Here is a 27,336-nt window from a genome sequence, read left to right as displayed (position 1 = left end):
GTTGAAAAAAAAAGCAGTGATTTTTGTTTTCGCTTTTATTGTGGCGACTAGCACCGCATTCTCTACACGAGACATCGTTTGCACCAGTTCAAGTCCGTGCCTTTCAATATCGAAGGAATATTGGCGGAGCACATCGACTGGCAAAAGCGCTTCATAAAGCATCGGATGGCTTTACGTTGTGGCATACTTCTCTTCGGTGCTTCCAGCAGCACCAGCCGCCATGACATCAGTGACGCTTTCTGTGCGTGGGGGACTCACAGTGACGGCAAAGTCGTCATTGACACTCAGGAAGTCCTCAAAAGACACTCCTTTCGGCACAGCATTTGGAACGTTGGCGAGCTCTTTGCGCAGTTCGCCGATGCTGCCGTCTTGGTCCAGGCTCGCTGACGGGGGGCTCCTTCGTGAACCCCATGCGTCGGAAACAGTTATGGAAGGTGTCGGGCGTCACGTCGCTCCATGCGAGGCTCAACATGTCAATCATGGCCAATCAGTATCTCAATCACTGCTCCGAAACCGTGCATTTTGATGGCAATTGTAGGCGCATCGAGTTCGATATATCCGATGTGAACTTTGTTATAAGGAATATGCTTCGCATGCATTTTCGTAACAGATTTGCTTTTGTTCGATATAAAGCATAATTCGCTATATCCGGGTTCGTATAATCGGGTTTGACTATAGTTCTCATAAGAATGCCGCATCAACTTGAATGTTGCCATTTAATACGAGCCAAATCCGAACTTATAATTTTAATATTTTTAATTACTTGTGGCCATAAACTTCCCCTAGCTGACATGTAAAACTTATATTATAATAGCTTTGACAATGTTGCATAAATTTTAGGTCTGGTAACAAACTTTCACGTTTTTGTCAAATTCACTTTAGGTGGATTTAGCTCATTTCGAAAAAAAAAAACTATTTACATATGCAGCCATCTAAATTCTTTGTATATGCAGCCATCTAATTTCTGCCGCTTCATTTGTAACGTGCTTGGATGTTGTAACGTGCTTGGATTTCGATTTTTCATCGGTACTTTACGGCAATGTCGACTCTACTTGTTCACGTATGGCTGACAAAGGCACGCTAAACATGCTCGCGACCCGCTAAATTTCAAACTGCGGAATATCAGTGCGTCATCACAGTCGCTGTCACCGAATAGGCGAGGATGAACAACAGCTTCTAACGCAATTTTATTGTGACTCCCTCCCCTCCCGACGCCCCCCCCCCCCCCCCCCCCCCACCTCCCATTCCCCAAAAAGTCCCCCGAATCGATCGAGGAAGAATACCCAGAACACCACAAATTAAATTAAATTATAGAACTTGCTTCAGTGCCCCTCTGACGGCAGCAGCTTGTTTTTGGGAACAGAAATCCACCTCGAGCTTCTTAAATTAAATTCCTCCAGCATTAATGCGCAGTGCGCAGACTACCGACGTGACGGCCATATCGCGAGCTATGGACGTAAAAAAACGGCGTTTCACGTAGTTCGGTTGGCTGAGACATCAAATGACGTCGCTATTTTAAGTATGACCGTTTTTTCGGACTCCAAAAAATTCGAACTTTCCCAGGGAACTGCCAGTTGTCCTATAGGAGTAATGACTCGCGGATTTCAGTGTGCAGTGTTACAAACTTCAGTGTTTGAAACGGCCACTCAAAATGGTTCCTTACCACTGGTGCCACCAAAGTTTAATGAGCTGTAAAATTAGTTTCAAGCTGTGCATCAAAAAACTGCTTCGATTATTGCGTTCACCGGAGTTCGTAGTATTGGAAAATATAGAGATCGCAGTTTTATGACCAACACTGTTTTGTCTATCTATTGTTTGACCAAAAATGGGTAATTATCTTGTGAACCAATTGCTGAAAAAATAATGGCATATGTGGTAAAAAAAAGCAGCAAGACTGACAAGTTTAACAAAGTTTACTTGAAAATTATAAGTAGTTGCTTTAAGACCAGTGTCCCCCCATTAAACCGCAGGGCGTTAAGCTTGACTTCACAATTTGAGGCTTAGGACGTTAGGCCTAATGTTGCATTTCAAGGCTTAACACCTTAAACTGGCACCCACTTGAAAAAGTACTCACTGTATGCCAAGCAGCAAGTACCGATTCACACCATAGACCCAAACCAGGAGAGATATGCCGATGAGTGCATTGTTTCAAGTCAGAGACATGGAAGAAGCAGAAGAGTTGGCAATTTCCCTAGCCTTCACCCTTCCGGGCATTACCAAGGTGGTGACAGACTTGTACCAGGTGTCCAGGAACTTCCAGTCAGGACGCGTGTCCCAGCGGGTGCTTCACGTACTGAGAGACAAAATGCCTCCAGAGGGTTGAATTAGTATGAGTTCCAGCCCACTCCGCGGTGGAGGGCAATGAGTTTGTCCACCAACAGGCCTGTGCGTTAACATACCATGCAACGGCCATGGAGGAGGCTAGAAGTCAACCTATGGTCACTTTGAGGGAGATAGTGAGGTACTATCGAGAAAATAAGCAACGACTTCCTGCTCCGAACCCAGAACTCGCGCGGGAACAGCAAGTAATGTATCAACAGATGTGTACAATCAGGATCCTTCCCTAACCCCTACTTACTCAAGTTCCCCAATCAGTACAGAAGCTGCCCATTATGTACACAGCTAGGTATTTCTCGCCACATGACAGGAGAATGCGACGTCAGCCCAAAACACCCACCCCCCATTAAGAACTCCACCCTTACCCCTAGCGAGCGATGGGAGATCTTGTTGTCCAGCCTCACCTTGGAGGATAAACTATGGCTGGTTACCAGGGGCCAGGTGGCGAAGGCAGCATATGGAATCCTGTGAAGAGGGAGCCACTCTCATCCAGTACGTCTCGCACTGACATGCTCTGGAATAAAACTTTTCCTTCCCCCCCTCCTCCTCCCCCCTAAAAAAAGAAAAACTTTGAGAATACAAAGTGCATGCCTGAGAGTTGCTGCAGTTATTATATACAGAAGTGGTACACACCTTTAGAGTAGCAAAACAAAGGAATCCATCACGACCAACCAAGGAATTCATCCCAAGAAAGCTTCATGTTCAACCATCGCCATTGTTAGGTAGACGGGCGCACGATTTTTTGTTTTTCTTCGGAGCAGTCACTTGCCTAATCATGCCAAGATCAGCACTGCCCCCCCTTCTACTTTTGACAACGGTAGTTACTACACATCCGGGCTTGGCTTTAGATGGTGCCGCAGCACGATAGAAAATGTCACACAGCTGCTTTTAGAATGCAGTCCCGGATTCCTGGATTCTTGCAAATAAGCAGGCATGCATGTAAAGTTGACAACACAGATACACATAAGCAGGCATTTATTGCAAATTCATTTCGTAGCCATTTATACATTGACTAGGGATATAGCACGCAAAATGACAATGAAAACACACGGACATTTACACAAGCGGTCAACAGAAAGCCTAGACTTGGATTAACTCATTCTGGTTTGTACAAAATGCTATACTAAGTAGGAAATGTTAGTCAAAATTACAATGGCAACACTGCCTCGGGAATGATGAGAGAGATGAAAGATTGTGAGAAATCACATGCAATTTCAGAGTGGTGCTTAATAAGTTAATTGAGCTGGTTAGCGCATCTGGGTTACAGTTGTTCAGGACAATGGAGATGTGCCATGGAGGGGTAGTTTGACCTAGCACATCAATCTTCCCCAGATGCAATATAAAAACATTCTCTGCTGACAGGCATTCATTTCATGAAACAAACAATAGCAACAGCATAAAGTTGCGAATTAAAAGGAAGTTACCCGGGCAAGTAATAAAAGGACATGACACAGTAGGATGTTAGCACATAGCTATAGAAAATCAAGGCCAGGCAGACCACGACCGGCTTTATAGACAGCAACCTGCCCATGCACTCTGATTCCGTGTGCCAAATTTGTTCTTGCTTGTTCGGCTTTTTTTTTTTAGTTCTTTCAGATGCCACAGCAATTAATCCAATTTCTCCACCGCATACTCGTTTGCTTGGCCTATCACTGTTATTTTGTTATTTTTTTGGTCCGTTGGGCTCAGTTCTTGCCATTTCACACTGGGAGAAGTACACACCTGTGGACTCGATGGCATGCTCAAATAGGCGTCTTTTAACGCGAAATATTTACTTGGCTCGGCTGGCGAAAGCACGCACCCGGCTGGCGTCCACGGAATGCGCACCCACCCGGATACCGTCCGCAAAAAAGTGTCCACAGCTGCTAACCGTTTGCTAACCTGTTCCCTGGCATTCAACGTGTTTGATTGCGCACATACACCCAAAAGAATAAAACACCCAAAAATATTCAGCGCGTTTTGTTCTATACCATAGATCACAAAAAAGAAGCACTTTATGCGCACTGCTTCATATAGTGCATCAAAAGAAAAAGGAAAAACAGGAAGAAACACTCGATGTGTGGTCAGTTCCCATTGGCCTGTGACGCGTAGCACGAGTATAATAAAAAAAGCCGAGCATGCGTCAAAGATTTTTCGCGCAGTCTTGTGTGGCCTTCAACTTCAGTGGAGGCAGTGTAGCAGCAGCACGAATAGTGATTCTCGAAAAAAAAAAACTGAAGTGACTCTGATGCCAAGGTTGTAGGTTACAATTGACTTAGGCAGGAGACTCGGCAACAAACACAGACAAGAGAAACGCTTTCATGAAAAAATTGCTGAAAGAACCACAACAATTTTGCATCATACTTGAAGTGTGCACATTGTACGTGATGGTATTTGTTGCCAACAGCTGAGCAAGCCCAGCAGGCACATGGTAAAGCCAATTTGTTTTCACTAGGTCCCAATTGCTTCGGTACGGGGGCAGTGGCTCAAAAAGATATCCCGAAAATAACTGTGCTTCTCACCGTAGGCATTGACTGCAGATGGCTGGCATACCCAACTTTGCCATTTGTTGGGCTTGTAAGCCACCCTGACAAAGCTGCTACGAACGCGGAGCTCCAGTTATGGTGAAAACGCCGCAGCCGCTGAAAAGGTTGCCATCGATTAGTGTTCCTTTTGCTGTAAAAAAATTGTCCTCCTGCAAGAGTGACGGTGCTTCTATGCGCAGAATGGCCCTGTTGGGGTGTTTATACAAATTTAAGCTTTCCTGTGAACTTTTGTGAGTGCATAGATGAGCTTCACATCAAAAGAAAGCTTCTCGACGCAAAGCCAAAGTAAGCAATGTTTCCGCATCTTTAAACGAATAAAAATGCTCTGAAATAAAGGATGCTAGTCGAGCAGGAGAATAAGGTAGCATTTTCATAGCATTGGCGTTTGCATAGCTAAGAAATGTGTCTAGACTTAACCACGAATTTTCGTTGCAGGTAGTGATCGCTACAATCAGCATTGATTGGTACGACCGCTACTTTTTATGCCAGCAGTCGCAGGCCTCACCGCAAGCGAAGCGAAGCCGGCGAGTTTGTGGATTAAACTTAGCCCCACCTGACAGAGTGCACCGTCCCTACACAGCAATTTTTTGGCACGCTGGCTCCTGTTGTCGCCGGCTGTGATGGGCAGGTCGCTATCTATGAAGCCGGTCGTGAGGCAGACATAGCTTTACAACTGCTTCACACCAGATGGACAGGGATGGGCAGAGCTCTGGCAACTGCTTTCCATCCCTCTCAGGTGAAGCAACACCTGCGCATATTTTGGAGCGCGAAACATGCGCACCCAAGTCTTGAGATGCAATAGCGTCCTTTAACCGGCCAAATGATGTAATTATACAATGCTAGTATTTGGCTTCTGCCCACATTCTGCAAATTAAAATGTGTGGCCGGTTGCCAATCCTCATTTGTTCTATGGAGAAAAGGACGTTTGTGCGATGGACTGAACTGGCCCAACTGCACAGACCATTGTGAAAGCAGTGACCCCTTAGCAGCTTCCACATTTTTGAGGAATGCTTGTTCGTACCCTGTTTAGCAGACCATCCTGACCAATGGACATGCAATGGACATGTGAGTGCAACTCACACGGATGCTGCCAATGACCACGTTAGGTGTAGACACTACTAACTTTCTTGCAGGTACAACAACATTGCTGATAACTGCTGTTCTTGTAACCTGTATGGGCTGTTACAAAAGATAACACAGCATCAAAACGATTTGCCCAGTTTGATAAAGTGGCATGGTTTGGTTGGGGGCATTATTCTCTGACAGCAGCATTGCCCACACCAGTGCCCCGTGCCAGGAACTTTCTCACAGCAGAGTATCACTCAAAGGCTGTGACAGCATACTTGGACCAAGCATTTGCACTCACTCGAAATAGCACACAGTTTTCAATGGATGCACATAATATCCAACTAAGTGACATGCTTCAAGGCTCCGTACTAAATTACAATTAGAAGACAAATGTCAGTCCATAAAGGAAGAAAAAAGAACAAATCTGATGCAACAAGACAGGATGCACCTGAATATTGAGAGCTTCTAAGCATTAAGAAAGATAAACACAGCTAGGAAAAGTTTCATTCACAGCACTGTGCCATAAACGATGCGTAAAATACGACACGGTGCCAGTAAAAATTATGCCAGTAAAAATCTATGCTGGTAGTACAAAAAACAGACGAAGTCCATGCTAACTGCAAGGATGCTAGGCTTCCAACAAGGAAGACGTCTTTGCCCTGAGCTTCTCGTCCTCTTGTCTGCCCGTCGGCAAATGCCCCATGACTGCCTGCCCATCATGCACGCCCTTGCCAAAAGGTATAGAGATGTCAGACTATTATAGCTAGCCAAGTCACTTACATCATCTGAAGTACGCTAAAGTGAAACAGCACGACTTTTGGGCATAATTTTTCATCCTGTTCTGCCACTTTTCTGCTGGAAAGGCCTGTGACCGGGAGCGGGAGGCAAAAGTGGCCGCTCACTACAAATACAAAGTGGCAGTTCAAGTATTCCATCATTCCTCTCCACTGGTAAAAATGTCCCGCTAGTAAACTACTCAAAACTAGTACATTCACGACTGCAAGTGGCCTCTATGGTCTGGCAAACTTGCTGACAGAAGAGCTTGCATTTATTCTATAAAAAAGTTTTGCAAGTTGAGCATTCGGCTAAATGCAATGCTGCACGGGGAAGCCCTTTTATTTACTATGCATGGATGTAACTGCTAATTTTATCATGTCTGCTGCTCAGCGCACGGCATATCGGCCACACAAACAGTGGTCTATACAACACAAGATCGAACAAGCCCCTACTTTCTTTCACCAATTTAACTGGCAGTGGCACACTGCCTGCAACCTGCCGTCTCTACCCTTAGCATCAACTGGTAGTTCCCTTTGAACAAAGTTGGTAGCTGCAGCGAATCAAGGAAAAAAACTTAATCGGTTGAAAAATACCTGCGGTGCAAACTTGCACACCACTGAAAAGGGCAAAGTTGAAAGGTTGCCGTCATATCAAAAATGAGGGACACTTTGTTCTGTTGGGAGGGGCCCATGAATTTCTACACATGGCGAAATATTGTAACCATTCAACAGCAAACGTAAATATAGGCTGGCATGTAAAAGCGCGAGGTCCTGTCATCAACAATCTTGATTAAAATGATGAAAAATGGTTCGATCACATGACGCTACTCGATTACTTGCCTCTGACAAAGTACATACTGCAGATACCGACCAGTTCGATGACTGCCGTTCAGTTCCTGTCACACTATTAAAAAGACATTTTATACTGTGTTACACAAACTGGCATGCTTACAGTGGGAACCTAAAACAACCCTTTAGTTCACGTTATGCCAATTCAGCATCCCCAGTGGTATTGAAAGCGGGACTGCCATGAAAATCGTGTCACCATTCCTCGTGCACAATTCGTGCTTTTATTTATACAGTTGACAACATTGCGAAACGGCATCTTTCACCAGCCACGTCGGGCTTCCCTGCCACACATTGACTAAATTCCACACAGTGCTACAAGATGGGACGAGGAATGACAACAGACAGCACTGACTAGCAACTGGTGGTTTTATTCTGCTCGCTTACTTGGTTTTATTTCAGTCGCTGGTCAGCGCTGTGTGTTGTTGTTTATCATGTCTGCTGCAAATGTCCACTGTTTAGCCTCAACGGTAGCACTCCATATGACCTGTAGCTTGCCCCAGCACAGAATCGAAGTCTTACAAGCTACAAACCCCCCAAGATAATCTCCTCAAGCATCAACTCTGCCACTCATTTGAAAGTTCTGAGAGCAGGTCCCAACCGTTCGAAATGCTACCCGAGGGAGGTCCCCTTCGGAGCAGCTACACCCCCAGCCGGCCTTTGACTGCAGCCACCTCTCTGGGGGGGTCCTCACTTCTTCTTGCTCTTGCCCAGGGTGAGCGTGTGGGATGAGTGGCTCTGCACCTGCTGCACCAGGGCCTTCTTGTCGTTCAGCTGGCGGATCTCGTCCTCCAGCCGCTTGCGATCCTCCTCCAGCTTGCGCTTCTCCTCCGCGTGCTGCTTCTTCAGCGCGTCAAACTTGGCATGCAGCTGTGCGTGAGGGAAATGAAAAACCCGGCACCTCGCTTATATGCACTGCCTAGAACCCGAGCACCGCGTTCCTCATCTTTCAACTCTTAACCTCTGTGGGGTGTCAAAGTGAACATTTTGCGTGTGTGCGTTCAGCATGGCTGCTATGCTAACGCTAAATGTGCCGTGTTTGCGCGTGGTTACTCCGCGGTCTCAGAACCCTGTTCGACTTGAAGTGAACATTTCCTCGAGTATATTATATCGAACTACAGAACTTGGTTCCGAATCCAATTCTCATCATTTCTTTTTGTTATTTTTTCTACTTTCTTGCTTTTCTTTTTCATTTCTTCTTCCTCACTCGTTTCATTTTTCACCTGACGTAGCATGTCAGGCTCTTTGCTGGACAAACGTCATCAGTGCCATTAAACTACATTCTCTTTCTCTCTCTACCTAGAACTTTATGCAAATACTAAGAGCTCCCTAGTGCAGCAGAACGATGACTATTGGGTATGCCGAGAATTAATGCCTCATGAAAGCAAGCATGGGCCACCTGCATTAGGCAAGGATGCATGCAAAACTGTGGATAAGTTTGCCTGCATTGGCCACTGATGACTCATGCACGCAACACCAGGCACAGAGAGTGCTTGCGTCAGCAAAGAGCCTGTGTTTTGTCACCGCATAACACCTCGCCTCATTTCCTGGCCCCCTGAGGTTCGTCTGCACCCAGGTTTCTAGTGCACCCAACTTCTACTGCACACAGTTTCACCTGTGTTCCTCCCTCCTAAGCAGGTGCAGCCCATCGCGTGCATCTGCTTCATCATCCTTGCCTACTCTGCTCAGGCAAACTGCACTGACACCGGAACGTTTTTCAATGACAATAAATTGCAACGGTGTTGCTTTTTTTCCTTGCAAGTGACAATCTGCTTGAGACATTATCCGAAGCAAACCATGATGTGCTTCATATTCATTTCAAAGGGAAAAATCCCCATCTACATGTACCCATTTTTGAGGCTTACCAATGTTTTAAGGCAATTTTGGCATCTGCAATAAGCCATTTGTTTATAAAAAATACTCAACTGTTGTATCTGTAGCTGGTCGAAACTCAGCCTACCTGGCAATAATTAGACTTAGTTTTCGTGTGTTTTTTTCTTCCACTTAAAGATTTTTCCTACTTGCCAGAAAAGTGACGCCTTCAGAGTTGCTCTGAAAGTCACAAGCCGCAAATTAATGATGGCCCGTAATACTGATGACCTTTCTCTTATAAAGTGAATCTGCACAAAACTGCTCGGGCTCTGGGGCCCAAGGAACAAAGATGCACTCACCTCCTTCTCGGCCTCCTTGAGCTCGGCCTCCTTGTCCTTGACACGGACCACAAACATCTGACGCATCTCGTCCTCCTTGCGCTGCAACTCCTGCATGGGCACCACACGCACACACCGTTGGCAAGCTGCCACCACAGGCCACACAAAACTGAGCACTGTTTGGGAAGGGACGTGCAAAAAGATGGCCCTGCAGCCATCCACAGGGCACGGCAGCGCCAGTGGCCGCTTTGTTGTGCTTTGCTAATGCCACGGCATTAGATGCCTCGCGAGTCAAAAAGCCCAGCACTGTCCACGTCCGATGGCTGCTAAAATGAATGCAGTGTCATCTGAGCTAAAGACGAAAAGCATGTCACGAACCGGAACTAAACCTAAGGACGCGTGGTGACAGGCGAGTGGCTTAACCCTTACTCTATTTAAAGTACACAACTTTCTAGGTACTTCAAATACAAATAAAAGGGTGCCAAGAGGAGAAAAAAAACAAAAAGATGGAGGGGCTTTTCATGGCTTCAAAGCACATGCTTCAGAATAAATTTATCGAACACTTAATCTCGATTGATTGTGAGATCTAATGCGCCGACGCTACACAGGCAATGAGGCACATCGTAGTAGAGGGCACCGAATCGATTTTGACCACCTGGGGATCTTCCAACGTGCGTTAAAATCTCGAACACATGGGCGCTTTCGCTTTTCACCTCCTTTCGAAAAGTGGTCACCGTGGCTGAGAAGCACACGTAAGTCTGCTAAGTGCTTTGAATGTAAAAGCTTTAGGGCATCCCCTGGCGATATCTTATTGCTACAGCATGTGTAGCAGTGAGGAAACACAGGTGCTGCTGCACACTGGAAAAGCAGCCACGACACGGCACTCGTTAAACCACAAGTGCTGCCGTCAAAGCTTGTCTTGGGGGCCCTACTTGGTGCACCCAATGCTCATCCACGCACTATCCAATTTCTAATTAGTTTAGATGTCAAAATAAAGGGCCTTTTCGTCAGTACTTTTTACATCTATGCTATAGAGCAGGTGTGGACAAGAAACAATTGCGGTATTTATGGGTAGCCTTTTTTAACAGCAGACAGCATGACCTTGGCCTGGTGGCATTAGCAAAAAATACACCAAGGAAACAAAGCTGTGCCACCTGTAAAGGATGCAGCACCACAGATAGGGTATTATAACAGTGAAGCCAACTTTTACACCTGCTCGAGTGTGAGCACAAGGGGCATATACTATACCATTTTAAAGGTGGTAGTCTTTCTTTGGCTACTAACTCAAAAAAAAAAAAAAAAAAGGAAAGAAAGAAAGAAAGAAAGAAAAGGTGCAGCTTGTTAGTGGTGCAAGGCTGGAGAATCAGTGGAGCTGGGGGTCAACAGCCTCGCTTCTCCCCCCCCTGGGATCCGCTGTCAGTGTGGGGGACCGACCGGAACAGCCTTGTAAAATCCCGCTAAACACGGCCTCACCCCTCAACACTAAGCCAACGTAGCAAGAACATCGCAAAACCTAACAAAACTTAGCAAAGCCTAGCAAAACTTGGCTAAACTGGAAGAAGGTAAGTTGACCCCCAGCCCCGCTGTTTCTCCAGCCTTGCACCACCAGCACAAGCTGAGCCATTTTTTTTTTATTGCAGTCCAGATATGACGACAATCAAATTTTTCCAGTTTTTTCCTTACTGTTGTAAGTGCACCGCATTGTACTCTCATTACTTCTTTCTTTAAACAAAGTAACAACTCAGTTAATAACCAACCAGGATGCCAAGGTCGTGGAGAACGTTGCATCCTCTGCCACCCCTCTCCCCTAGCCCCAGTTTTAAAGAAAGTGTTTCCCCTCCATTTCCTCCGCAATTACTTTCTGTTGTTGCTGTTAGTAATTAATGGGCAGACCTAGGTTTGCATGGTGTGCCGGCAATTGCTCCCCCGCTCAGCACCTTTCAATGCTATGAGCAAAATCGCTAAGAGTCACTTAGACTTGTGTCCTTCAATAACTGGAGGGCCAGGCACAAAATGTCGCTCCTTGTAATCCAATGACCGGCAGGGAATATATGACGTCGTCCAAAGAAGCATGCGGGGCAGCTATCCTTCGCTGTTCTTTAAACAAAGCTGACAGTTTTGCCGCATGCTCTCAGTTGTCCATCAAAAAATGTCTGACGTCACCTGTTACACCACAGGTGACATCAGACATTTTTTACCCCACATGTTACATGTGATGTTACACCACATGTTGGACGTAGAGGTAGGCAAAGTTTAGCTTATGAAGCCACGCTGGTGTTGAAAAGAAATGAGCCCCATATTCTCATTAGGTTTTGGACAAGGTAACCAGCGACAGCACTATTTAGTTACCATTCGGCAGAAATGTGCTAGATAAGCTAGACGAACTTACTTTAACCCACACTTGTGCCTGTGCTATCCCAATTTCCATGCCCTGATGGAGAGGGAAAATAAAAACACGAGGTATTGCTTCTGTCTTCTGGGTTACAACAGCTACAGTCAACTGAGTCGTTTTCAATTTTCATAACATTAGCCGCTCAGCTGACTTTCCTCCTCAAAGAACACTGCATGCCAATGCTCAGACAATCATCATCTTTGTTGTCTTCCTTAACACAGCACAGTGTGTCTGTCTGCATTGCTGTCAACGCAGATTGGATAAGTTAAATGTAAGTCATGATAACTGTCGTCGTTGACATCGCTGATGCGTGGACAGTCAGCAGCATTGTAAGGGAGCTAGAGGTGTGAATCCTGAATGAACTAGCAGTAAGCAGCCAACTTTTCGGTGAATTCTGATTACAGATTGCGCAGGGCGTCTGTACAGTAGAACGCATGGCAACATAGGCAGTTGAAATACACACTAGAGCACGCCCGGCCACTGCTGCCCGTGGCTCCTCCCGCTCCTGCCCCCCTCTGCTCACCGTGAGGTGTTCCTGGCGCTTCTGCTCGTAGGTCTCCTGGAAGCTGACCGGCTTGTTGTCGCTGCCCACGTCCGAGAAGCCCATCTGCTCGAGGCGCATGCGCCGGTACAGCTCGTAGTGGCGCGTGTGCGTCTGCTCCCGAAGGTCCTCCATGTTGGTCCGCAGGAGCATCTCGCGCAGCTTCACAAAGTCGCAGTGGTTCTCGTTCTCCACTGCGCACAGGGTCCTCTTTCAGGGGAGGGGGCCACTCCGAGGCATCCTCCCGACAATGTTTACTCCCTAAATAAATGCTGTGAAGGCTCATATCCTGTAACTGTTTCATCCACATGCACACATGATGTGACTGTGACAAAGTACGCAGCGCTGTCTCAAGCCACTGGTAGGCCTGAACTCAGGCAGTGGGTCGGGGCCTACTGGTGCAGAATGTCTGCAGAACGGCAGTGCAGACGGAGCATGCTGCTTGATGCTAGAGCACCACACACACTGCGGTCCCCCGACAACTTCTCGGGCATAACTAGCCTGCTGGAGAAAAACTTGGCCCAGTGGCCGTTGACAGGGAAAGGCACTGCAGTGCAACCAGGAACCCAAACTGCGTTCCTCATGGCCAAAGGGCTTCTTTAAAACATTAACACACTTCCCGCACAAATTGGAGCTCCTCAAGCGTTAGAAAACGTTGAGCCTGCAATATCCTTGGGTGGTTCAAACTGGCCCTTGTCATCACTCAACGTGGCCTCTCCCTGCTGGCCTTCCACACGAATGTCTTGCAACGCCAAGAACGTGGCAGCACCCTCACCTTGCACAGTCCCCCAGGGATACTGCCGAGCTCGAACCATCTTGTTTCCCACGCGCACAAAGTCCGTGCTTCCAACCACGGCCAGCGGAACGTGGGCCTGCGATGTCACCACACAGAGGCGAGCAGGGAGGGAAACCACACTTCAACAAGTTGAACACCTGCCATGTTCTTGACAACCGGTTCCTTATTCGCAAGAAAACAATCAGTCAATGCCTCCTAGTAAACCATGCACCAAAGGGGGCGGGGAGAGCAGGGCAAATACACGCTGCCATGATGCATACTCACATTCATACTTTGATTCAGCTCGGCTGATGTCTCGTCATCGGTAGGAAACTGGTAAATTTGAACCCCACTGCTGACAAGCTCACTCATTATCTGTAAATAAGCAACCCAAATATCAACAATGGGAAACACGGTTCGCGACAATTAAAGCATGGTCATGACTTTGCACAAAGAGCACGCTGTAAAAGAGGAAAAAATTGGAGGGCGCTTAATTACTGTATCTACCCCATTGCAACGCGCACCTTTCTTCGGAAAAATAGGCCTTAAAATCGCATGAGTGTTGGATTCGGGTACACGCCGAAAGTAAATCGGGTGCGTGTTGAAAATGTGGGACGCGTTGAAATTGGGTAAATACGGTATGCTTTGCCTTTAAATGTAGAATGCGATGGAGTTATTGAAATTTCTTTTGTTTTTCGTTTCAGCCTTTGAAGAATGGGAAAAGTGGTGTTCAAAGTTAGGAGACAAGCATCTTGGATTAGGGAGCAAACTTTGGTGGAAAACCCTTGAGCTCAGGATAAGAGCAAGAAGTGCAGGTGGGTTGGACATGTAATGTGGAGAGCTGACAGCCAGTGGACCATTAGGGAAACAGAGTGGACAGCTAATTAGAGGGTCAAGATAACGAGATTCGGTGACAAAGAATAGATTGTGCAGGATAAACAGAGTGGGCACCTCAATAGAGGGACAAGGTAACGAGATTTGGTGACTAAGAATGGATAGTGCAGGATAAACAGAGTGTACACCTCAACAGAGGGATAAGATAAGGAGATTTGGTGACAAACAATGGACAGCACAGGATAGAAGCAGTTGGAAGTCAATGGGAGAGGATTTCATCCTGTAGTGGACATAAAATGGGCCAACGATGATAACGGTTATGATTGTGAACTTTCACACACACAATGAAATCTCGACATAACGAATCACGCGGGACCGCCCAAAATCGTTCATTACTTTGAAATATCGCTGTAATGAAAAACGTGCGGTTACAAGACAGTGATCAAATCTAGGAAAGAAAACGACGAACCTTGACAGTACAGGCGTGTGCAGACAAGCAAACTCTCAAATAAAAAAGTTTCACTCTTTTCAAAGCTGCTTTATTTGAAGAAATCAGTTTTCTTCTAGCGCGTGTAGCACGCACGACCGATTATGAATGCCTCTACATCTCTCATTTTGTGCAATAGCTCATTGGATACATCATTGCACTGAGCGATGAAAGTGCGGACATTGTTCATGTGCACTAAAACATCAATGTTCGACACGATCTCATTTTCTTCTGTGTACTGTGGTGACCCACAGTAGTCTTCCCTCGCATCATCATCGTCACTGATGACGATGATCGCTTTCGCTTCTTCTTGGCTTTGTCACTAGGTGCATTCCTCGTTCAAATCCGCAGAAAAATCGCCCACAACAAAGAAACACCCGCCCGCACTAGTGAATAGCGTTAAGAACGACCATCGGCCAAGCGACACAACAAGAGAGAAAAGAAGCAAAGGCGGCTAGGCCTTTTTTGCTACTGCACATTAAACCACAGGTTTGTGGTGGCACTAGCCGGCGGCACTCGACAGGGTGATCTACACTCGTCGAATACACACAGAAACTGCAGTTTCTGTTTCACGCCACAGTTGCGGCGCTGTGACTTTTACCTGAATTCGTGATACTGATGTTCCTCTATTATAAAGGAGAAAATAAATTACGTGCGTTATTCTGAATTAGCGCTGTACTGAAATTCGTAGTAATGAAATGTTTTTACACTGAAAATATAGGCAATCTGGTTGGGACTTTTAAAGCATTCGTAAATTTGAGAAATTCGTTAATGTGAAGTTCGTAGCAACGAGATTTGACTGTAAAAGTTTCTGCGTTGAAGTGCTGATGGGCACTCTCAATGCTAGTTTGTACGCCTTGCGTATGAGGGCTTCCAACTCATCCTTTCATGCCTTAAGTGACCTTCTTCAGACTTAAGTCACTTTGTTGACTGCTTCTACGTTGTATTGTTTGAGTTCTTAGGGGAGCACATTTCCGCTCCAATAAACTTTGTTCCTTGAAGAAACCTCCGTCGTCCTCGGCTACGCGACAATACGCAATAATGCAAAGGTCGTAAGTGACCCTAGATACAGCTAAAGACTTGAACAAGTCTGAACACACCCACCTCTCGCATACCCTATCATCATGGTAGGAAAACTTGCTCTGTAGTGTACAGTAAAAGCTTGTTAATTCAAACTCCAAGAGGACACCACCCCAGTTCGAATTAATGAAAGTGCAAACAAATGAAAGTGAAAAAGAAAAGCCGTACAATGTAATTGGAGAGCAGTAGAACATGTCGGCAATTGAATGCTTAAAAAAAAAAAAAAACACCACGAGTGAAGCCTGCCTTTTATTCTTGAAGGCGAAAGCCAGCACTTTCTGCTCAATGACCGAGTGTAGCAGAAGGCCTCCTTCACGTGTGTACTCTAAAACTAAGAAAGCTAAGAAAGAAACCAGCGACATTCCATCCGGTCATTATTTCCAAGCGATGGCCGCACCGGTGTTGTGTCCACAACCACCCCGTGGTCACTGGCAGTGACAGGTTCTTTGCTTCTAACCTAAGTTATCGACGTAGTCCGCAAAGAAACTTCTTCCAAAACATCCGCAATGGGGGTTTAGGTTGAGTTTAGCTGATTTAACTTCATTCTCTGTTTTTTTATCTCCGATGCAACCTTGTGTATAGGCTCCGGGAGCGTTTCCCCGGCTGTGGGTCAGGCCCCAAGCTGCCTGAGCAGTGGCGCCTAGTTCAAATTATCCGTAGTGGAGGCCACTCGCGTTCAAATTAACGGGGCTTTTTTATACAGACTTTTGTGGAGCTTGGCAAGACCAAATCGCACAGTTCGAATTATCCATAAATTCAAATTATTGAAGTTCGAATGAACGAGCTTTCGCTGTACTTAAGTCTGTTAAGGAGTTAGCTCTTCGAGTGATCTTTTCAGAAAAGCATGTCCAAAATCCTGACCTGTGGAGATGGGAAAAATCGCTCGGCCATCCATATGAAGGGAGACAAAAGGCAAACCAGGAGGGAGTTTCGAGAGCCCAATGCGGGCAGGGCTCTCTCCCTCTTGCCAAGCTGAAATGAGTTCTGAATCCAAACAAGTTCCAAGCACAATGTCCTGACCCACGGTGAGTTCTAAGCACTTGAGAGGTGTGAGTGAGACTACGTCTTCCGTTGGCTGTGAGCTTGAGTGAGCCTAGATGACCTCGGTCAGTGAAAAGTACGAGTATGAGTGAGAGGCAATTTAAAATAAATTTGAGGCAGGTTGAGTGAGCAGCCTCAACTCTTCCAAGGCATAAATGGCAAAGATATAAAATAAGCGGAGGAAAAGGGTGGAAAACTTTGTAACACAATAGTGAGCTGTGTGCAGTTCGCGAGAAAGTGATAAGTGATAGCATATAACCTCATGCTAGTTAGTGCGAGTGTGTTGACCTTGTTTCAACTGTGGTTCAGGGCCTTCTAAACACCTGATGCTCTAAAAAAACGACTTTCAGAGCACATGCTGAGGGGCATCAGGACAATGCGAGGCGCACATAACAGAGGGTACCTTGATCTTGAACCTTTGCAGTTCTGTCTTCGAGATGGTGTCAGCTTTGGCAATGATAGGGATGATGTTCACCTTGCTGTCGAGCTTCTTCATGCACACCAGGTCAATGGACTTCAGCCTGGAAGCCCAGAGCAGCGAAGCATGAGAAACAAGCAACCCTTCCTCAGCTCTGCACAGCACAGGCTAGCTTGCACGAGAGCGAGACCAGCTTCCGGCTTGATCATAGAGCAGACCACAGCACTGGCTAGCAGCGCTGCCACATGCCTTTAGTAGATCTGTTTAACTCGTCTACCTTGACCAAAATAACTTTCTCTGTTTATTCGTGTGTGCTGGAAAAATGTGCAGCACAACTTCTGCACTCTTTTTTTTTATTGTTTAGCTGCAGTTGACACAAAAAGGGGAAACTACTGTGATGAAAGGTATCACCGGGAGTTTAAAAAAGAGGATCACTGTACCAAAGGTGTGTCTCACTCATCGCCATTACAGTGTGACAATAACTACAGTTTTGATTGATAGCAAAAAAGAATCGATTTATGGGTGCAATATGTGCCAGTTAATGACCATATCAAAATGTTCACAAAAGGTTTTAGATTCAGTCAGTAAATGTGCTTGCAAACAGTCTGCGTGTTCTTCATAAAAAGGTTGAGTTCAGTTTTTATTAAATCCTGTTAGCATAGCCTGTATTTAAAAATTCTGAAGAAGGGATGGGAGCATATGGAAACCACTTGCAACAGCCAACCGAAAAAAAAAAGCTTCAAACAAGGGGACATCCAATCGTAGAAGCCAAACTTTTTTTTTTTAAACCTTAGGTAAAGCCCGATGTTCCGACGAGGAAGAAAAAAAAAAAGGCAGACATTTGTTCTTTTTACAAAACTTGCTGGAATGACAATAGGTCACAATAAAGAAGTGCTGGCTGCGGTGGCATATATGAAAATTGAGCAGTGCAGAGCCAACGAGAAAAACTTCAATGTTTTTATTTTACTGGCCCCTGAAAGGAATGCACTACAGCTGATGCTGACGTAACCAAAGTGACAACGAATCCTCGCCACATTAAACCTGGGAGTTTGGAGCAATGCCGTCACTATTATGAGCACCTATGACCACACAACTAAGCTGGGACATACCACTATGTCTTGAGAAACTGACCCTGCACTGACTGTAAACACGAAGCCCAACTTTTTCTCATTCAAATCATGATCAAAAGCCCGAAACACTGCTAACTTCAGGACTAAGCCCCTGCACATTGCAAAGTTTTCATGTAACCTCTCATTCCTCAATCTATCAGCACAGTTATACGAAAATGACGACAAAGAAGATAGTACAGTCATTTTAGAACTACATATAGAGGGCTAGTTGGTTCATAATTTAGCAGAGTAAAAAGGCAAATAAAAGGGTTTTATTTGTTTTTTACCTTGTTAAATACATCAGCAATTTACATTGAGCTTTGATGCAGAACAGAAAAATTGGCTGCTGGCAGCAGGGTATTGCCAAAAATAGCTAAAAGTTACAACACTGCCAGCTATCTCCATAGGCAACAATGATTTAATAAAGACTAAAATTTAACTTAAAAAATTCATTACAAAAGCTGTCATTACGTTTTACAAATAAAATGTAAATACTGAGGTCTTCTTTTCCGGGTGTGCTTGAGGAAGGAGCACGCATGCCAATGCAACTAGAGTGAACACAATGCAACTAGAGTGAACAAAGAGGCTCTTCACAAGATTTTGCTACACTGTTTGAAGCAATTATGGGCTGGCATGAATGGCCCTGGGCTTTTCCCGCAGTGAGCAGAGGACAGGGCAGCATTGGCCATCATCAGCTGGGCGATTTTGTGTGTGCGTGTGTGTGCGTGCGCGCGCGTGCGTGCGTGTGTGAAGGGAGTGGGGGGGGTGCGCACTCACCCGTGCCCTGTGGGGCAAATGAAGTAGAGGCAGACGTGGATGCGGGTGTCGTGGTACATGGACAGGTAGCGCTTGATCTTGAGCTCTTCCTGGAGGTAGTTCTCAAACTGGGCATTTATGTAGTCCACAATGGCCTTGAAGCTGCAAAAGCCAGTCGATCACATGAGTGGCTCTATACAGGGTTGAGGACGACACTCCTCACTCCAAAGAACACATCCCAAAAAAAGGCTATGATTCAGAAAAAACCACAAGCTGAGCAGGGCAGGAATGCACGCATGAAAAGGACAAACAAGCTACCTTCACGCCTACCTGTCTTCTTTGTTGATCTGATCTCCATAGCCAACGGTGTCTACGATGGTAAGCTTGAGCCTGACGTTGCCCTCTTGCAATTCTGAAAACAAGAGCACGCATTCCTTCTAACCAGTGAGCAAACAAGCAACCACTGAAAACATCTGTTCCCAGTGGAATTAACTCCAACCAAAGCATTGTTGACTGACCTTTGTACACAGCCTAACAAGGAAAGCTCTGGTACAGGCTGTTACCACACTGCTTGGAAACAACCTACGCAGCCGCATTTTACCTTTATGTTTGAACTCGGTTCCAAGAACATGCTCACCAAGGTTTGAGAGCAGAGCAGTGTTACGATTCAGCGCGCCACTACCCTGTGCACGCGATAAAAGTTCGGTGCAGTGTGGTGAAGTTTACATGTGTTGCGGTAAAGCCTGCCCTCCCCAAACAAGTTGCGACAAGCCAGAGCATGCCTGCCGCGTGGACCCTTGTTGGCGACGATTCACGCCTGCGGCCGCTGCAAAATCCGGAACAAACCGGTTTTAGTGGCGCCGTGTTCAGACCAATCGCTGCAAATGGATGCCACCTGCTGAGATCTCTCCTATCTCCTCTCTCAGACATAACATGTGCTGGCTATTACGAGACTGAGGGGGTGGGGGGGGGGGCAGTAGAGGTAGCAAAATAATAATAAAAAAACCCTCAAGAAGGAAATTGGGTTGCCTGTGAACCCCATAGATAGGGTATCATAACAGTAAAGCAGGCTTTCGCACCTGCACGAGTGTGAGCACAAGGGGAATATGCATATGTACACTCCTTACTATACCATTTTAAAGCTAATAGTCTTTCTTGGGCTACTTGCATGCAAAAAAAAAAAAATGGCGCAGCTTGCACTAGTGGTGCAAGTTCGGAGAAACTGCACCTGGGAGTCAACCTAGCTTGTTCACCCCTGGGATGCGCTGTCACTGTGGGGGACCAACCGGAACAGCCCCGTAAAATCTGGCTAAACTTGGCCTCACCTCTCAACACAGCCTTGCCTAGCAAGAACGTTGCAAAACCTAACAAAACTTAGCAAAGCCTAGCAAAACCCAGCAAAACTTAGCGAAACCGGAAGAAGTTAGGTCGACTCCTAGCTCCGCTGTTTTTCCAGCCTTGCACCCCTAGTGAAAGCTGAGGCACCATGCACAAAAGGCTGGAAGGCTGTGGAATTGTTGATGCCTCTGTGTTTAAATACCGCCCTTTCAGCGACCTGTGTGAGAACTATGGACTTCCATAAGGAGCATTCCTCTGCTCGAGTTGTGTAAGCACGCTTGGGTGCTGCTCCTGTAATCATCACTGTTCATCTCGACATGCAGTAAACCGGTTAAGTTTTGCTCTCGGCTCTTGGTCATCAACACTGACGCAGCTCTCCTGCTCGCCGCTCGTTCACCACACAACCACTACATGACGGAGTTGACGGAGCTTAGTATGGGGGACACCTTTTCCAATGTAAAAGCAGCCTTACCAAATGTTTTTGGCTTCAGGACCACGCTAGCCAAGTTGTGGGGGCTTGCTGTAGTCTCAAAGGAGCGGTTGAACAGCGACTCCATCAATGTCGACTTTCCCACACCGGTCTCACCTGAAGTACAGAAAAATACCAACAAGTCACAGCTGCTGCCTCATAGTTCGCTCAACTAGACTTCCACCACAGCCCTCACAATCGTGCAGAAAAAGAAATGTCCTAGTCACACCGCAAGACCTCCTGCGGGCTGTGTATTTCGGTATAAGTTGTGCCAACTGATTTCTACAAACACATTTGTAAAAGGTTCACATAAAATTTAAAGAGACCCCGAGGACAACGTAGAGCTTTGCTTGTTTTTTGGTGCACAGGAGTACCATGCCTAGGAAAAGACATGCCAGTGCACCTTTCACTGCATTTCTGAAACCTGAAAAGTGTTCACGCACAGAGATAGGACAATGCATGTGGTGGTGGAGGAATTTCTTATCACGAAGTTATCCCATTAGTTCAAACGCGAGTAAGTTCCAAGGATAAATCAAACTAAGTGTTACTGCCCTGGTGGCTTGGTGCCTGGCACACAGCCAGAGAGATGTACCTACTGCCTACGCTGTGGGCTTGGGAGCAAATGACAGCAGTTTTGAGAGCAAACAGATATCGCCATTGCTGATTTGGCACACAAGCTCTGCAGGAAATCGAGCCATCTGTGCTCAAAGATGGCGTCACCGTCCCCATGACGAACATTTTGGGAGACATCTTCATTGTGGACCATGCCAATACAGATGCGAGTGCAGTGGTGTGGTGTGGTGACAAATGAGGGCATCATTTCTCATGTCATATGCAGAGCATATGTCGCTGACAGTTACGACGAGGAATAGGAGCCTGAGGCACCAGTGCTGCCCAAGGCTGTGGAGGTCACGGCCAGATTGAATGCTGCCCGCCTCTTCAGTTCTAAAAGAGGTGAAGAGGAGGCCTTCTGCCACATTCATTCATCAGAGCAAGGAGTCCTGGATGTCATCTTGAGGGGAAAATGGCAGACTGCAACCACGGAAGATTTAAGCATTAACATGTTGCCATGCCCTACTGCATTCTAATCATCAGAGGGGGCTGTTATTCTTCCTTTTCATTAATTCGAACTGCCATCAACTCGAACTGAAACAGCACTTCCTTGTGGTTTGAATGAACGAGCTTTTATTGTACAGTGAACAAAACAACTAACCCTTTGACTTTATTGAAGCAGAAAAATGACTAAAATATTATTTGGAAATAGGCTGTATTTTTCAAACTGGTGGTGACTAACACCCTCCGAAAAATATTTCTAGCTATGCCACTGGACGCTGAGGTAGGAAGGCACAACCATCTGTCCAAGCATTCGTGCAAAGCCTTCTATTAATCCTTGCTCAGTTCTCCTTGCTTTAATTATACCCTTGCACACCCGTGCATGCCAAAGAATATGAGCTCTTGTTGTTATTATGTAGCTGCAAGTCTGGAACACTGTTAAACAGCATTGCATGCATTGAACCATATCATAAATCATGCAAGTTTCCTGTTTGCACAGACCCCGAACTGTTGCACTAAGTAGAAGTAAAATATGTTAAGCCATGTTGGCTTTGGCGAGTTAAAATGATGTCAAATTTGGGTACCATGAAGCTGATGGTGTATTAATTTTCACTGCCTTCCATAAACCGCACAAAGTAAACCTGATTACAGGTATACAAGTATCAACCTGCAGACAGTGATTAAGTTTACATCGAAAAGGCGCGTGGCATAGACTTTGAGGATTTGCAAAGCCGGCGTAGGTGCTGTTCGTTTATGGGTCATTCACCTCGAGAACGGTCGCCTGGGTTTAGAGCAGCTCTTCCCACGAGTCTGGCGGCGGACAGCGGCATTCCTCAGTATGGGGGGGGGGGATTAGCAACGACTCCCTTGTGCCGGTGAGCGCGCGCAGACTAATGCGGGGCGGCAGGGTGAGGACACTAAGATGTTGGCTGCGCGAGGACTGCACTAAGCGTTCGGCTTTGGCTTTGTTTATGTGCTGCCCGCTTGGCGTAATGGTTTGACCACTCCACGCGGTCGGTGACTTTAGGTGGCAGATGTCTTGTATTTGCTTGTCAGTTGCAATAAAGTGCATGAAATAGAGTGTTGGGTCACGTGACCGCAGGTGGGGACATGAGTAGGATTGGTTGGTTCTTATGGCCAATCAATGGTTCATATTAATTATTTTGAAAGGGGTTTCCGCTCATTATTTTTATTGCTACAGTTCCTTTATGTATATATGTATATATATTTGCTGTGTTGCTGCCATTTCATTATGAATCTGCCTCACTTCTACGCCTGTACCATCGACCATCACCTGCTGTGGAATTTTCTGTATTTGCTCCCCCCTTATGTAATACCCCGCAAGGGGCCCTTAAGGGTATAATAAATGATGATGAATGATGATGATTTAGAGTGCTATCAGACTCCGACTGCATGTAGACGGGTTCGCAATTTAGCGCTACATTGCTGCATAATTGGATGACACATTAAAAGCAAATGCTGTCATGACAACCGCGAAACGTGACATCTGCATTACCTTTCGGCTATTCTGTCGAACCTACTAGCGTTGAGAGCGCCACAAAGCTTGTTGCGGCCCTGCGTGCAAATGTCAGTGTGCGTGTGGGGGGCCTTTGGGAAGAATCGATCACAGTCGGATGCCTTGTGTAAGCAACGTGCTGTAACGCTCTCTACCAACTCACCTATGCAGAGAATGTTGAAATGGAACCCTTGTTGCACAGATTTGCTGACAAGCTGTTCTGGAAGGCTGTCGAACCCGACATGGCTCTGTAACTTGAGTGTGCGAATGTTGTCATCGATGAAGTTTCCCTGAAAAATAAACGTTACCAACGTTCATTTAAGGGAAGGTGCCACAACATCAGGGTTTTAACCAACAGTTCAGTGTCGCTGTCGTGTTTAGTACTTCTAATTACACCGTCCTTGGAGTAATTAAAAGTACTAAACACGCGCGTTAGTTGGCGGCGGATGTCCAAATGACTAATCTGCCCCACTTCCTGTGGGCCGTTTCTCTGCGATCGTTGTTTCGGGTGTGGCATCGGGTCGTGCAACGCCCCCAGACCCACGTTATTACGAGCTAAAAACGAGCCAACGGCACCTTCGAGGGACTTGCAGTGGCTAATCAAATGAGTTAACTCCAAAAAACGCGAGGCTTACAGCGCTTTTAAATCTGACGAGTAACAACCCTTGTCGCACTTACGTTCGTCTGTTCTACTTCGGCGGCCGACATGATGCTAAAGCAGTACTTAGGCCGCGCTACAGGCGATCGAGCAATCGAAACAGGTTTGTATTACTTTTTGACAGACGCCGCTAAGGTGGCATGCAAGCGTAACCTGCGGTTGCGATCAAAGCGCCGTTCCTAACGCCGTCTGTATGTCTCGTCTGCTGCTTGTGGCGCCGCTTCGCACGAAGCTAGCGCTGCTGCGGCCGAAAGCACACGCCCAGTAAAAGCAGCACCGCAGACAAACAGTTGTTAAAAATTAAGCGACATAAAAATAACATTGCCTATTTTAAACAAATTAAGGTAAAGGTTAGCCCGCAATGCAAAAGTGGCAACTGTTTATGAACATTTTTTTTGCTCTGCCGCCTACAACATCTGCGAGCCTATTGAGAGGATCCACTTAGCTTTAAACATGGCGAGGAGCCTGTGTGGGAGTGTACGCCTTTTTCGGTGAATGTAGTGTCTTGTAAATTGGTTTTGCCCGTTTCTGTGTGACAACATTCCCCTCGCGAAAACATGGATGCGCCGCCGGACGCGGCGATAGCCCAGGCCAAGCGCCCCGAGGATGTAATTAAGATGCCTTTGAACGACAATCTGAAATTCGCCGTGCTGATTGGATTTGTGGAAGTCGGCCAAGTGTCCAACAAGGAGGTGGTAAACACAGTTTTACACTTGGTGAGTGCACCTACTTCTGAAATCGCTGCTGCGCTCTGCTGCGCGCTGGTCCGTCTGGTCCTGTGGAACGGCTATTTCCGTAGCTGCCCCGGCCGAAGGTAGCGGCGGCGGCGGTCGACGCACTTGCGTGCGGCTCGCTTGCGAGCGATCACCGTAGCGGTGCTTGACACGCTGGTTTTCGGCACATGCATTTCTTCGGTAACGGTTTCCAAAGTTCAAGCTACGGTGAGACCGAGGAAAGTAGGGCCCACGGAGGCGGTGCCTGTGGCCGTTTTTTTCGCCGCACTTATCTCCGTTGACGAAACTGCTGCGATCCTGCACGGACATTTTCTTGGGTAATGGCATGCAGTAAAGATAAAAGATGCCGGTACAGTAAGAATAATCTCGTTCAGTCATCTGGTGACCAATATGTTGTCAAGATGACGAGTGCCTAAATGCGTGTCTTCGATATATTTGCTGGAGAGACCGAAGAGCTGACTCTGATAAAGCGCAGGTGTTCACAATTTGCTGATAAAATATAAAAGTACCCCAGAGTGAAGGCGAATGAGCAAATGATAAAGGGCTATATATATATATATATATATATATATATATATATATATATATATATATATATATATAAAATCACTATTTTCCGCGTTTTTCGCTTATGTATACAGGCGCATTTGTAAGGGAGCAGCAGCTCAAGATTGCGTATGTCGTATTATGCGCGCCCATTCGCCGTAGCCAGCGCTGCGCCGAGGAATTTTACGATGCAGTTTCGCGTCGCGCGTCGTTGGTCACGGCCGGCAGCTCAGTCGAAGGCAAGCGAAAGCTGCGCTTCCCGGGTTGCGCAGCGCAGCGAACTTAGCGCGCCGCTTTTAAGAATTTCTGTCGTCACGGTGGCTAAAGGGTGACGGGACGTTGCAAAGTGCCTCTGTCCCGTCGTGCACTTCTCGAAACGGCCCGTGGGCCTGTTATGGGCATAGACATCAGTCGAGAATGTCGATGCTCGCTATGCAATTTCGTTACGAAGTAAGGCGTCCGCGGTGTTTAACTGTGACGATGTCGGATCCCTCTTGGCCATGCACACTGGGCGCGCAGCGTTGTGCCCGCCATCCTGAATGTGGGCGCGCTGTGGCGGAGTGGTGGACCATTTAGGGTGGCATGTCGGCTATCATCGCTTTGGGAAGAGCCCGCCTGCGTAGAAGCCTCAACAGCATTTTAGTACAAACGCGGGCACCATCAGGCGCGCGCATAGCTGCATACCCCAGTTGGTCGAAGGCGGCGGCGATGTGGTCGTTGAGACTGCATGCTCCCCGCAAGATGCTCCCGGGGACCAGTTATGGGCACGTTACCGAAAAAAAGTGTTACAGTTAGTTACCTAACCCAAAGAAGTAACTCTGTTACAGTTACGAAGTTTCCAAAAGTAACTAGTTACAGTTACTGTAAAAAAGTAACATCGTTACTTTTCCGTGACTGTGTGAAACTAATTATTAGATAAGATTTATCTTATTAAATAGAAACGTACGAAGGCATGGGGGCTCAGGCAGCGGTTGCACTTGCTCTGTGTCGACAGAAATGGCTGCCAAACGTTTAGAAAAAGTACGAACACAAAGGCCGAACTTATACTATACCGAGCTTGAGGACAAAGCAGACGAAACAATCAATGTCAACTAAATTTATTTTCACCTACAGTGTTTTCGCTTGACCGCCTTGCATAGTGAGGGAGAAGGGAAAAAAGGGGATGGGGTGGTTGAATCACCGGAAGGCCCTTTGGAGGAAAACGGAAACGGATGTGGGAGTACTTCGGTTGTCGAGGTGTTTTTGAAAGATACTGAAAAAAAGTGCTGCGTTAGCATTTTATTTCGTACTTGTCGTCGGAGACGGAGACCAATTTGAGCTATTGCCGAAGCGACGTTTGTCCGTAGGCCCTCGGAGTCGTTCTCCCACCCCAACCCCCAGCCACCCCACCCCCAGAATGAGCCGAGGTTATTTCCAAAGGGAATAGAAACTGAACTGGACGCTCTACTGTTTTTTCCGGCGCCCCTTGTCCTCACAAAGGCGATTTTTGTCGCCTCGACCGGGAAACACTGTTCTCCCAATCCCAGCCTTTCACAGCAGCCACGTCCCCGATCCCAGAGCCCGCTCCCTTCGTTTGCTTTAAGGCGTAGGCCGAACGAAGCTCGCCCAAGTATTCTTTGCGCCCAACATTCAGAAACAGATATAGCTACAGTATTCGTTTCTGCCCCAGCTCTGGAAACCAAGTCGCGGGGCTTTCCAAGAATATTTCCTCGTGCAGCGGCAGTGTGGTCAGGCGTCTGCCGGCCAAGATGCTGGGTGGGGTATTGGGGTCGTCGTATGTGTAAAGGGGCGTGGAATTCATTACTTCCTCCACCTCGTTTTCGGGCACTGTTGACAACTCGACGAAGCCTCTATACCAGGGGTTCCAAACACGTGGTCCCAAACACG

At 46.6% G+C, this 27,336-nt stretch overlaps 2 protein-coding genes across 3 annotated transcripts in view; one reads left to right on the top strand and one right to left on the bottom strand.

Annotated features, from left to right (window-relative positions):
- Positions 1–3,295: 3,295 nt before the first annotated feature.
- On the bottom strand, positions 3,296–24,409 carry Septin2 (septin 2). The gene is made up of 11 exons (XM_077702287.1): positions 24,190–24,409; positions 23,675–23,801; positions 20,946–21,059; positions 19,466–19,547; positions 19,157–19,297; positions 17,256–17,373; positions 13,696–13,785; positions 13,411–13,507; positions 12,618–12,829; positions 9,724–9,813; positions 3,296–8,422 (listed from the first exon to the last, which is right to left on the bottom strand). Exons 1-11 carry the CDS (start codon positions 24,217–24,219, stop codon positions 8,243–8,245), a joined length of 1,281 nt encoding a protein of 426 aa, XP_077558413.1. The 5' UTR covers positions 24,220–24,409; the 3' UTR covers positions 3,296–8,242.
- Positions 24,410–24,584: 175 nt separating this feature from the next.
- The window catches only part of Rg (A kinase anchor protein rugose), a 337,821-nt gene continuing 335,069 nt past the window's right edge, over positions 24,585–27,336 (top strand). Inside the window, exon 1 of one of the 2 annotated variants that reach the window (XM_077702285.1) lies at positions 24,585–24,885. In XM_077702285.1, the coding sequence (XP_077558411.1) occupies positions 24,727–24,885 (159 nt within the window). In that variant the 5' untranslated portion in view covers positions 24,585–24,726. The remainder of the gene's footprint in view (positions 24,886–27,336) is intronic. The other variant, XM_077702286.1, reaches the window with a different exon arrangement.

Source organism: Haemaphysalis longicornis, unplaced genomic scaffold (genome assembly GCF_048455015.1).
Source record: "Haemaphysalis longicornis isolate Haplotype H1 unplaced genomic scaffold, Haemaphysalis longicornis Haplotype H1 scaffold_3, whole genome shotgun sequence".
Classification (NCBI taxonomy): Eukaryota; Metazoa; Arthropoda; class Arachnida; order Ixodida; family Ixodidae; genus Haemaphysalis; species Haemaphysalis longicornis.
The sequence above is the reverse complement of the archived record's forward strand: the minus strand, read 5'-3'. Positions and strand labels throughout refer to the sequence as shown.